Raw genomic sequence first — 13,490 nt, forward strand, 5'->3', positions numbered from 1 at the left:
TTCCTTAAACTAGCGATATGTTCACCTCTCCTTTACCATCTCCTCCAGATTCAAGTGATTTCATTCAAAACTGAAGTAAAACTTCACATGCTTCAAAGTCCTTTATCTGTCTGGGGCCAAGCATTAATTAATGGATAGGACCAGAACTTCCATTGAAATACAGAAAAAGAGTCTTAAACAGCCCTAAGAGCTGAACCAAAACACTGACAGCAACCTGAGTGCTTCTTATAAATGCACAATTCACCACACAAACACTTCAGAACAAGGATATTTGGCACCGAGCTGAAAAGAAAAGGTCATAAATAACTTCACAGCCCAGCCTAGGAATCTATTCCACTATTACTTTTTTCCAACACAAGCTGGTAGCAGATGCTTTGGAGAACACCATTAGAAGGCAAGAGAAGAGCAGGCTGATCACTTCTTTGCTATTGGTACTCAGCTCATCAGAAGCTGAGACACCCAATTCTGCCCTCTCTCACACAGCGAGTTGTTTGCAAGGACAAAAGGCTTCTTGAATTTTTTTGCAAGATGCTAAGTAAGCTAAGGTAGAGTTTAAAGAGATAACAAGTTCTGTGCCTGTAGGGGGTCAGAGTTTGCAATCTTGCAGAGTGGCATCTGTGTTACAGCATCCCCATACAAATCCCAGCATCTTCTGAAGAGCTGCACATTATGTAAACACACATCTTTCCATGAAAGGAAAAAATAAGACACTAAGAGAAAAGTTGCATTTTGAATTGTTGATAAAGTGCTTTTTACTGCCATTTTACCTGGTATTTTCCAGGATGCTTATTTTCTGTGCACATCACTATTCAAAGAAAGCAATTTACTCAATAGTGAGTGTGCAAGTACCCACATTTCATGATGCTTAAAATTCCTATTTGCATTTCAGAATCATCTGTGAAAACAGCTCAAGCCCCAAAACAGAGCAGCTTGCTTTAGCTTTAAAATAATTTCTGATTTTTTAGAGAACAATTGTTTTCTAGTAGCAAGAAATACAAAACAATCCGTAATTAAGCTATTTATATGCCCTATTCATAGAGCCTTTCCTCAAAATAACTCAAGTACTTTGAGCAGAAAAATTATGAATAGGAATAAAAATAACAGCCTATATGACTCATGCAGCTGAGTTGCTGAACATCCAGTATTCAGCAGACTCTTTAATAGTAGATTTAGAATGAAGAGATGGCAAAATGAGTCTCTCAGCTGGATGCTCAGAGCCTGTGTTCATTCCTACAGCCAAAACTCAAGCCTCCAGCCTGTTACTCTTCCATACCTTGAGAAGATAAGAGTATTACACTCCCTTTTTTTGTTTACCTTTATATTTCCAGGGAGAGAGCCTGCCTGCAAATAATTTTCTGAGGCACAGTGTATTCTCTTAAGGAAGCTTTTGTATTTCCTTTCTTTTGTCTTTTTCCTCCTTCTGTGCATTATCCTATTAAGACTGTAATCCTTTGTTGAATCTGTTGTTCCCCCTCAATCCAAGAATAGCTCTGACAAGCATAACACTCCTTGTCTGCATGTGAAGAATACATATTATATCATTTTTCATATTAAAAAATAAAGGCCAGAATCACTAGTAAAGAGGGTAGTAAAGGATTGAAACCTATACACCTCAAAATAAGAGAATCAACATTACTTACTCTTTTTTTTTTTTTTTTTTTTTTTTTTTTCCCTGAAAAGGTGAATTAATATAGTTCATTGATTTGGATACATAGCTCAGATGCTGCAGGAAAAAATGTGTTTGCAATAATTGCTCTCTTAGCAACAGGAAAGCTTCCCTACCTCTTCAATGTATGGACTGCCTTAGCAAAGAGGAAAGTAGGTCTCTGCAAATTATGAATTAAATATGAATTATGAATTAAATTAGAGAAAACAAGAGGAGATAACCCAGTGAATTAGTAAGGCTGCAAATAAGACAAAGCCATGAGTTTAGAAAGCAGAAAGGACAGAAAAATCATCTGGTTTAATGAAAAGCCTTATTGGAAAGAAATGAGTAACAGAACTGTTACAACATTAGTATTAAAGAAAGGTAAAATACAAATGAAGAAATTACGTTTTGTATTTTCTTTTAAGTCCTAATAACTGTATTGCTTTATTTGGGCTGTTTTGTATGACTTAAAGATTACAATTCACTGGGATCCTTTCTTCTTGACAAATTTTAAGCAGCTTTACAGATTATATGAACGTGTGTGTGTGTGTGTGTGTGTGCATGTGCATTTCTCACTAAACTGTAATGTCCCCATTCCCTGAAAAGAAATATGTATATTCTGAAATCCAGTCTCAGATGAAAAACAATCTGTAACTAGAAAAGGAATTTTTAAAAATTTGAGTTACCTAAACTACCATTTGATGAAAGCAGCAGTTGACAGGAACCCTTCCCATGGGACATGGAAACTCTGTGATCACTACCGATTTTAGTAACCTATTTTTTTTCTTTAATTCCACAAACAATCTAATAGTAGTTTTCAGTCAGACATACTCAAAATTATATTCAGCAATGGTATAGCTGCTCCTTGTGCTCCAGGCCTCACACTTTGAAGCATATAGAATCATAGAATCATAGAACTGGCTGGGTTGGAAGGGACCTCAGAGATCATCAAGTCCAACCCTTGATCCACTACCGCTGCAGTTACCAGACCATGGCACTGAGTGCCACATCCAGTCTCTTTTTAAATATCTCCAGGGATGGAGAATCCACTGCTTCCTGGGGTAGCCCATTCCAATGCTTGATCACCCTCTCAGTAAAGAAATTCTTTCTAATGTCCAACCTAAACCTCCCCCGGCACAACTTGAGACCGTGCCTTCTTGTCTTGCTAACACTTTCTTAAAATTGCAATCAATTACCACACTCTCTGGCTATATCTAGATCTGAAAGATGCTTACACTTCCAACAGCACAAAGAGCAGTGCCTAGTTTGCTTAAAACTTCTGCTCCAGCTTCTGAATTCTGGTTTTCCTGTAATATGGGATCACTGTTGAAAAGTAGAGTCATCACCCTCCTTGTGCCCTGTGGATATAGAAATAGCCAAGGAGTAAAAAAAGAGAAAACAAACCCAAAACAACCAACCTTGAAATCTCACTCACATAAACCAGTGTACCTAGTGCAACTGAAGTAAAAGCATTGCATCAAGCATCACTGTGTCAGTGGAGGAGAGATTTGGTATTTGATAAAGGGTATTCATGCCCTTATATAAACATATCTATACAGCCCATAGATCTGTACATACACACATATAGACTTGCATATGCATATAGAGGGAATTGGACCCAACTATCCTTATGGCTCCCTTCCAATTTGAGCAACTCTATGAAATTATGAGCCCTGTCTGTGTGATACAATACTGAACAGCATTCAGCTACACTAAAGTTTGCCAGGTTTTTACAACTGTAAAATTAATGTCAGCATTATAACTATGGGTAATGTGGCTACTGTTAGCTCCTGTCCTTTCAGCTGAGGTTTTGTTTTTTTTTGTTTTGGCTTTGTGATGGCATTTTTTTTTTTTTTTTTAATATGCAAGGAAGAGCATCTGGTGTACATTCAGTCTTCTCCTCTATAAATTTGACTAAATTTTGTTTGCTGTCTTGCAGTCTTACTGTTAGAAATCAAGATGAAGAGAGAGCAAGGAGAACATCTCATGAACTCCAAGCAGAGGGTATTCCAAACTGTGAGGAAAGGTACAGTCTCTGCTAAGGGTTCTGTCAACCTAAAATGAAACAAACCAAGCAAATCATAGTAAATTTTTTTTCTGCAATAAGTTTTAAGTACATCCTGTTCCCACCCAGCAACTATATCATGAAGTTACCTGGCACCGCTCAGAATTACAAAAATCGTAACTATAAAGAGAAGCTCAGATCTTTCCAAGAGCCAGGCAACTGTGTCTTCAGAACTGCTCAAACTGCTAGGAGCACCTGTAAAACTGTAACAGCCAGGAGAATTCCTTTTTTCAGGGTTTGAACCACTATTTCTTTTAGGTCTTCTTATTCAATTTTTAGAAATGATTCAACAAGGTCAATTAGGTACAGAAAGGTACACTTAGGTGTTGCAGAGGGACTTCCTTGCTACAATTACTTTAAGCAATAAACTGCCATTTCTGCATTGAAATGCTGGCAATCATCTGCATCTAAGCTTTTGATAAGCACACTTTCAAAAAGTATCTTATAAATATGTTTACAGGAGTTTGCACTTGGGTAGTTCCATGGGGAATTAGAGCCCCACAGATTTTGTTCATTGTGATGACAGATGCCTCCTGCCAGCTGTGACCAGCTGGAGTAACATTCACTTCTCTCTTCTTCTCTCCTTCCTTCTCAAGCCCTGCCCCTACTCTCGAAGAAGTAAATGCTTGGGCTCAATCATTTGACAAGTTGATGCTTACTCCAGCTGGCAGAAATGCTTTCCGTGAATTTCTACGAACAGAATTCAGCGAGGAAAACATGCTCTTCTGGATGGCCTGTGAGGAACTAAAACAAGAATCCAACAAAAATGTAATTGAAGAAAAAGCAAGACTGATTTATGAAGATTACATTTCTATCCTTTCTCCAAAAGAGGTATATTCCTTCCCCCAATACATTCTTTGATACTGCTTCTCACAGTTGGTTTGAACGTGTGTTTAAAGCTACAATGCTATGGGAGAAATTTTTCCTTCATATTCCACTGCCAACAAGCAGAGATTGAGGGAAAAAAGGCAAACTCATTGTTAATGTGAGACTTTCAAAATTACTTTCACTGGCTGTAAGAAAGTTCTTCTTAAGCTATCCTGGCATGCTGATGTGAAGCATTTAATTTTTGGCACAGATATACACTGGTGATCGTTTTATCTTTGCCCAACTTAAGTTTTATTTGTTGGACAAATCGGGTGTTTCTTTTCTTTGCACTGGGAAGGGTGTGTGTGTGCATCTCTCCAAAAGCACAGTAACCACAAATAAAGTGTTATTTGCAAAGCACAAATTGCTCAGAGAACAGCTGACTAAACATGGCATAGACCAAACATGCTGACTTCCTGACAATTTTCAAAAACTACTTGTCACTTTACTGTTAGCAAATATGTCAAGTGTCAAAGACACTTCAGTTCAGTTTGAATGTACTTTGTGCCAAGTAGGCTTGAATTTAAACCTTTCAATATCCTTGCAAAACTCTGACTTAATTGTTTGCAGTGCAAGCTCTAGTTAAGTACTTTTTAAAAGAGTGTTTAAATCTAGTCAGTCTATGCCAGTAGTACTAGTATCTTTCTACAGACCCTAGAGATTTCACAGAATCACAGAATGTTTAGGTTGGAAGAGACCTCCAAGATCATCCAGTCCAACCTCTGACCAACACCATAATCTAACTACTAAACCATGTCCTGAGGACCTGGTCCAGATGCCCTTTAAATGCCTCCAGGGGTGGTGACTCCACCACTGTCCTGGACAGGACATTCCAATGCCTGAGAACCCTGTCAGTGAAAAAGTGTTTCCTAAAAACCAGGGAATTTTGCAGGGGGGAAAAAAAGTACATTACCGGACTCATATAGCCATACCTACGCTTTGTATCTGTTCACCCTGCTTTTTCACAGGAATTTGATTAAGCAACAGCTTCTCAGGTTATGGTTTCCATCTGCGTCATCCTGCTTACCCCAAATTTGCACTCTCTGCATCAGCACTTACTCCCAAGGAACCAAACTGTCACAAAAAATAATAAATCCTCTCAACTACAGAACAGGAAGTTGGTTTGGAAATAGACTGCCACTTCCTCAGGTTTCAGTAATAACTGGGCTGCAGGCAGCCTTGCTCCAAGTTAAGTCACTTCAATGAGAACATTTCTCTATGCACACTCAAGATTATTACTACTTCTGCATTTCAGCATAGTCATCTTTTGCCTGTTTAGCAGTGTTTACACCTGCAAAGGATAATAGGTGAAATGGTGAAAAAAAAGACTGCTACATCAACCACTAAAACAAACCTAATAATCCACACGTACCATTCACCACTATTATTTATGTGATTTTCTGTTTTAATATGCAGGTCAGTCTGGACTCCAGAGTAAGAGAAGTTATTAACCGAAATATGCTGGAACCCTCACAACACACCTTTGATGATGCACAGCTTCAAATTTATACTTTGATGCACAGAGACTCCTACCCACGGTTTATGAACTCTGCAATTTATAAGAACTTGCTTCACTCCTTATCTGAAAAATCCATTGAAGCATAGTAGTTTTCCTTACATGTATTTATTTTAAAACAAATGGGACTCTGGGATACACCAATCCACGGGGAAATTATTTAATCAGATATTTACCTGAAAGTAACTCAGGTAAGTTTTACTACAGACTGAATGATGTAAACCTGCACAAGGCTCTGACACAAGCAGCTAAATACAGTTTGTGATCAGAATCAGTGTTACTTTGCAAAAGAAAACGAGGAAAATGAAAAGCTGCTGTTCAACCAATGCAGTGTTATCTCAAACACAGCATACAACTCTGATGCAAATCTGTTACCACAAATGTCTGGAGTACAAATGCCAACTGAGTGCGAAAGGTAAATTTTAAGTGGGTTGTTAGAATTTTCTACAACATCAAACTGGTTGCCCCATCTACACTGTGACCAAAGTAAAAAAAGTACTGCCAATATCTGGGTTACACTAGACAAAGTTTCACATATCTTACCTGGCACAGGTACATTCCACTTGTCTCTGTATATTTAATGCATCTGTGGTGCAGCAGTGGAAATCAGTGTGGCAATCTCAAGCTAATGGTCCAGCTAACGCTGCCTATAAAAATCTTTTGCTGAAGAATTCTTATTTTACTACTAGAGTCTGCTGAACACATTTTAAAGTTCATATTGTTGATGCTTATAAAGTTAAATTATTCACTTTTAAAAGAGGAAGAAGAGTGAGTATTTAAATTCCAAAATAAAGCACAAGAATTCTCACATATTCTTCTCTTCCCGCTGTAGGTAGCTGTAAAAACCCTTCACTATGTAAAAACCATAATCTGACAGGATGGCAGCATCTTGGTTTTGTACATATTCAATTCTCTCATTACCTGGCCAATCTTGTAAGGTTTCTATATTGCAGATATACACACATTTAACTGACAAAAGGAACATGGAACTATTCTGTTGTGATACAGTGCTACTTCAGAGTGTCCAAAATAAAAGAAACGGATCTATCCACTAATAAACCACATTCATTTACCGTATTCCCAAACCACTAATAAACCACATTCATTTACAGTATTCCCAAAGCATTACAGTTGATTTCTGGTCTCAAAATCAGTAACCACAGGAAGGACTAGGAAGAAAGCTGAATCTGCATAATCTATGTGTAAATCTGCTATTAGAATAATTCATTATTTTAAGTTACAAGAGTCACTACAAATCCACTTTGAAGTTTATGGTGGACTTTCATTGGATTGTATCTTTCCCTGCACATTTATTTAAATGAACCAAATGACACATATAGGTAGGAAAAGGACATTTGGAGACCAGAAAGGAAAGGGAAGAACCAGACAGGCACTGCTCAGTGATAGTTACTGTAGCCTTTCTAAAACCTACTCTGCCTAATTCCAGTACAAAATGGGGACTTTCTCTGAAAAAAAAACAACGGGAATAACGAAGCAAAATTTAGGAGATCAATTTAATTGTTTCCTCAATGCACCCAGCAGGAGTTATGTTCTGCCCTTACCACATTTGCATTATTTAACAAATAATGACGAGATTTCTCATTACACAGCACCACAGGAGAAGACCCAGTACAGGGTAAGTTAACAATAGCCATGGAACAGTTTCCACCATCTCCTTTTAAAAACAAAAGGCTATTCAACATGTCATCACCAAAAAGTAAACCAAAAAACTTGAGGTAGCAAACCAGAGTGCTTCTGCACTCTGATAAAAGGAAGTTAAAAGGAAGCCCTTCTATATACAACTACTTCAGACACGGTCCAGTTAGTGGTTGTGACTGCTTAACATCACTGCTGGTTATCTCAGCTCAATTTCTAGTAAACATACCCAGAGCACTACTAACACAATTCCCCTTTACATAAATTATTTCATGATAGGTTGTAACTTCAACAAGAAGAACAAGATGTACTGGTAAAGCAGCATTCATGGGGATCTTGCAGTCAAACTGATGATGCTGTAATTGCTTTAATCAGGGTGGTAAGAGCTCTAAAGCTCTAAGTTGACTAAGTTTAACTAGGTCAAATGCAGTTTGCTGGAAAGATGAGATGCACACATCAAAAAAAAGTTCAAAATGTGTCACTTTGTGAAATGGTGGATTTCATTTCTTTTAAGTTCTCTTCCTTGTAAAGATACCTCATTAAAAGCTGGAAGACAGACCAAGCACTTGTACTTTATATTGAACAATATATTACTCTGCAAGAAGAAGAAAGAAAAAGATGCAATGAAATTAGAGGGGAGAGGAAATTATATTGTTTTGGGCAGTTCTATGGTTAAAAAATGACTATTAAAGAAAATAACAATTTCTATGCTTATTTTCCATGTGCCACAACCTCTGAGCAATCAAGGTTCTCTAGGCAATTTTCATTTTACTTCTGCATTAGAATATGCTGACATTTGCAATGTGCAATTTCCTGAAAATCTGTAACAAATGTTAATGCTGTGGTTTAGATGTAAGCTTACACCCAGCACCAGTGGCAGAATGCTGGTCCCTAGATCCCCAGAGAAGCTCTCTTTAAAAACACAAACAACCCACTCCCTGAAAGTATCTTGTAACTTTCAGGCTGTTAAATGCTGGATTTTGTTGAAAGGGGGGAGAGAGGAAAGAGGAAAACAAAAAGCCACCCACACAGAATCAGGCTTTTAACTCCATATCATTACTATGTATTTGCTCATTATGCACAAACTTTTCTTAGGGCAAAAATGAGTTGCACTGAAAAGGAAAACAGACAAGCTGTTACAAAGAGCAGGACAAATTAATCATACTGACACAAGACATTTATAATTCATCAAGTTAGAAATTATCACAAAATCAATTTATCCTAGCTTGAAAATAAGCATGGTTGGTTTGTCTTGGCATTTTTCTAACTGCGGGATATCATTAAGCTCTAAGTACTTTCCAGCCCACTGGTATTCCTTCTTCAGTGTCTGTACTTCAGAAACCAGCAACTCCCACAGAACATGCACACTTGTTAAGGACTGCTCTTTTCACCAGCCTGCTAAGCAGTATTAAATTTGCATGGGCTCCTTCAGCCAACATATTGTGCTTTACACTGACCTTTAAATTCCAAAGTCATTAGCACAATACAAATGAAGGGAAAAAAAAAAAACATCTATATCCTGAAGGGCTCTATATATGAAGACAGTTTAACATTTATCACACAAACATTGTGTACTTATGCACTTTCTGATTACCAAGGATATGTGAAAAAGAGAAAGTGATGACAGACTGTCACAATGTGAAGTATTTTTTTAAACAAGTTTGCTCTAAACAGTACTTAATTACACATCCCCTCTGCCATAAAAAGTAACAATATCATTTCAATCACATTAATGAAAGATTGGCTATACTGATGTTGTAAATAAATTAATCCCAAGCCTTTAAAAAGAGTAGAACAAACCAAGATCAGTGATGGATCTAGTGAAACAGAAGTTAATATACAGCTGTATGAAACAGTATTTAGAGGTGAAACTCCTCAGATTTATAGGAATGGCTACACATGGTCTGTTTCAAAAGGCATTTGAGGCAATACAACTTTTTGCAGAATGAAGCCTTCAAGTTGATGAAAGTAAGTTCCATCTGAACTGGTTTGGGTTTTAAGTTTCAATTTGAAATTTACAAATATGACCACAAGTGGAATCCTGAACTCTGGATAAAAATAAGGCACTTCCTTCACAATGCTTGAAAAGGCCAATAGGGCTTCAGACTGGGATTCACGAAAGCCAAAATCATTGAGCAGATATTTACCTTCTGATTAGTGTTGGTCAAAAAGAATAATTCAGTACAAGACAGTTGTAAGCCCACACCTTCTCCTGAGCAAGTTAATTGTCTATGAGGAAATGCATTCTAATTAGGGATCCAGTAGCTGTGTTTTCTGAGCATCAGAAACCTCTAGCCTTCCTTACAGAAGGAACATGGCATCCTTAAAGATCTACATGCTCTTTAAAAGAAACATGTCCCATACCATCCTGTCCCATCTCCCCTTTCTGCTCTACCAGATCAGTGTAAATTAGCTTTAGCTGGAAGGCTGTTATGTTCCAGTCTCTCTTCATTGCCTTTAGGGACACATGAATACTTGAGAGGACTGAAATGTCCATAGAGGTAATAAAAACCCCTGCAATTCTTGGATGAGAGCTTCATCACCAGTTCTGCCACCAGCATGTTTCACTGCATAGAATGTATGAATGTACTGGGTCAGTCATAGACTGCATTGACCCAGACTGCAGATATTCCACCCAGCTGGGGAAGCAAGATATGGTCCCAGCCCCATTCTAGATCCTTCTCCTATACATCCTTCAGACTTTGCATCCTCTCAGATAGAGGAGGGCAATCTCAGACTACTAAGAAAACATAAAGCACCTGTTGAACAGAGGTGAATCCAAAGTTCACTGCTGGCCAGCTTCATTTTTGGGTTTGGGTCACCAAAAGGCAGCATGAACAGCATTTAGGCACCTGTGATCTTTTTTGGATCTAGTTCTTGGACTTCATCTTTCACTGTGAGAAAAACACTGTTCTACTTCAGGGACAGAAGAAAGGGTGAATAAGATTAGGTGAAACAAAGCTGTATTTGAACTCCCACTTGGATACACCTACAACACAGAAAGCCACAGTTCTAATTCTGTTAACAAAGTGGAGCTCTCATTTGTTAAATACATTAACTCAATTGCTTCATTTTCTCAAAAGGTAAATTTCCTATGTATCATGGTCAGGCATAAAGATTAAAGGTCACATAGCATGAAGAAGGTGAAGCAAACCATACTGTGCTTGCCCTATAAAAATGCTGTGAATAGCAGTGGAAATGTAGGTCTACTTGGCGTCCAATTTGTAATAATTTTTAATGTAATTGTTTGATTTTTCCTATACCAAGGTCTCCAAACAAAGCATTGCAATGGTTGTTAAGTATCTGTCACTAGTTTGTTGCTGTCTTAAACAACTTGAAAAAAAAAATTAATTATGCATCTTTAAGTAACTCTCAAGCAATCCTGCCAAAGGAACTAAAACATAGGCTAAACCAAGACCCATTCTGTTAGTATAAAAAAATACTGTTTTCTGAATTTTCTCAATTTCTGAATCTAGGGCTTTAGTATCAAATAAACTGAGTTTAAAATATTTTTATACAAAAGTTATGCAAGGATCTTGAAATGCTGATGATTTTTCTGCCTTAAAAAAATACGTTTTTTAAATGAACTAAACTTCTTTTATTTCTACCATTTTTCCTCTCAGCACAGGAGCCACTTTCCCTTCCTTGCACAAGCTGACTGGAAAAGTGTGCTCTCTGAAATATTTACCAAACACTTCTTGTCTTGCAAAGCACAAGTGTCACCAAACTACTCCCAACTCATTTTTTAGGACTCCCACCATCACACAAAAAATATTCAATGCAGAAAATCTGGGGTTTCCTTTACGGTCAAGGAATTTTATCTCCAGGAACCACACTCTTCTCATCTGCCCATGAATCCTTTATACATTCCCAGGATGATCTCCTCAGAACCACACTTTGATAAATAATATAAACACTTAGATATCATTACATAATTAATTTTTTTTCTAAAGATGTTGGTACATTTTCCCTTGAAAGTGCATTTGAAAATATTTCTGAACGTGTACATTGTCAAAAAGCAGGCTCTAGAAAAGCAGTATTTATATCACTCCACATATGGAGAAGACCAGAGCTTTAATAATTTATTCTCACCTGCAGGTCTAAGATTGACATTGGACAAGCAGCATCTCAAAATTCAGTTCATGAACAAAATCAGTGTCATTTATATGAAGTGAATTTAACACTACAGCCCCCCAGCCAGTTTATATTGTGATGAATTGGTTAGCTGCTGTTATTTGGAAAGTCTACAACACAATTTCTTTCCTTATTTACAAAGTCTAAACCAAACGTGGTTGGCAAACATATTATACAAAACTGAACACTCAAAACATATTTAACCAGCTATTTTAAGACATCCCTAGAAATAATATCTACTGACAGAATGCAAAATATATGCTTTAGGAAATGAAATATATTGGACTGATCAAAGCTGGTTACATAAACAAGCTTAGCCAACCAGTGGAGAAGAGGTCATAAAATCCAATAATAAATTTCCCAACCTCATGACCACAAATTTAGTCCTAATTCAGAAAGAGTATGTACAAACTAGAGTTAACTTATTTGTGATTTAGTCAACAACTGAATTTAACATAATTAGATGAAGCTAGAGACCTTTTCTCTTTTCAAAACTAGTGAACATGGTAGCAAGAAACAAATTCCATTCTTACAACTGAACAAATGGGGTAAAATATGTATGGAAGGAGTTTGTTTGTTTCAGGCCGCAAAAAGTACAGTACATTTATTCACAGAGCTAGAAAAAAAAACCAAGCCAATTACCAAATTGTTTCATTGGTAAAAGTTTAATGTCAACTTACTTATAAAAATGAAAAAATATTTTAACATTCACCATACAATTGAGCAACCTGGCCCTACAGACTGTCAGCTAGAGGAAGGCATTTAAGGAAATGATGGCTGTGTCAAAACAAAGGCTAACTTCAGGCATGTATGCTGCTTTAAAAAAAGAAAAGAAACAAAGAAAAAAAGAAGAAAGAAAACAAAGCTCAAAAAAATCTCTCATTTGCAGGAAGCTAGATGCTTAGCCTAGTTTTTAAAGCTAATTACAAAATCGTCTTTCATACTGGTCCAGATGTCTTGACAATTTCTTCTTCTAACAGAACTGTCAAAAGAAAAGAATTTTTATGAGATCCTCATAGAGCTTATTTCTAAATCTCTGCAAGAAAACGGAAACATGACACCATACTTAGGGTATGGAAATCACCAGTTAAAAGCATTTGCTTGTATCACAACCACCCCTTCTCTCAAGCATCTTTATGCAGACACTTTGGTAACTGCCACCTTACAGAAGTTTCAAGGACAAATGAACTTTTCCAGGTAATGCATCAAACAACTTTTAAGCTTTATAAGTTGGTATCTTGGGGTACAGATTTCAACAATACTGAGTAATGAGCTATGTAAAACAAGATACATGAAAGATTTTTTTTTTAATGCAGTAATTTTAACATATACTGTGCTTAACACAGAAAAATAATCTACTGAGAGTAACATGATTCGTATTGCATATCATCACATCTTAAGCTGTAGATTTTATAGTCCTTCATTTCAGTGTTTCTCTGCTTTACTGGACTACCACTCAGAAGCTTTTATAATTCCCATTTCCTGAACTTAAAAAGAAAAACAAATTATCACTGCCCTATAGGTATCCAAACACAGGAATATGGCAGCAGTCATCTCATTTTAATCCTTGCTTTTCAGAGTAAAAGCACAAAACAGAACAAAAA

General features: G+C 37.0%; 2 protein-coding genes across 8 annotated transcripts in view; one reads left to right on the forward strand and one right to left on the reverse strand.

The window, feature by feature from the left end:
• The window catches only part of RGS20 (regulator of G protein signaling 20), a 42,580-nt gene extending 34,272 nt beyond the window's left edge, over nucleotides 1-8,308 (forward strand). For all 3 annotated transcript variants that reach the window (XM_071737547.1, XM_071737548.1, XM_071737549.1), the window contains 3 exons: nucleotides 3,588-3,674; nucleotides 4,310-4,544; nucleotides 5,997-8,308. In XM_071737547.1, coding sequence (XP_071593648.1) covers nucleotides 3,588-3,674; nucleotides 4,310-4,544; nucleotides 5,997-6,185 — 511 coding nt within the window. In that variant the 3' untranslated portion in view covers nucleotides 6,186-8,308. The remainder of the gene's footprint in view (nucleotides 1-3,587; nucleotides 3,675-4,309; nucleotides 4,545-5,996) is intronic.
• The window catches only part of TCEA1 (transcription elongation factor A1), a 47,663-nt gene that overhangs the window by 6,688 nt on the left and 27,485 nt on the right, over nucleotides 1-13,490 (reverse strand). For 2 of the 5 annotated variants that reach the window (XM_071737554.1, XM_071737555.1), the window contains exon 10: nucleotides 12,533-12,868. The exons of 2 other annotated variants lie outside the window; for them this stretch is intronic. In XM_071737554.1, the coding sequence (XP_071593655.1) occupies nucleotides 12,860-12,868 (9 nt within the window). In that variant the 3' untranslated portion in view covers nucleotides 12,533-12,859. Of the gene's footprint in view, nucleotides 1-12,532; nucleotides 12,923-13,490 lie in introns of those variants that run through there. One more of the 5 variants, XM_071737553.1, reaches the window with a different exon arrangement.

The sequence above is a fragment of the Heliangelus exortis genome, chromosome 2, assembly GCF_036169615.1.
Source record: "Heliangelus exortis chromosome 2, bHelExo1.hap1, whole genome shotgun sequence".
Lineage (NCBI taxonomy): Eukaryota > Metazoa > Chordata > Aves > Apodiformes > Trochilidae > Heliangelus > Heliangelus exortis.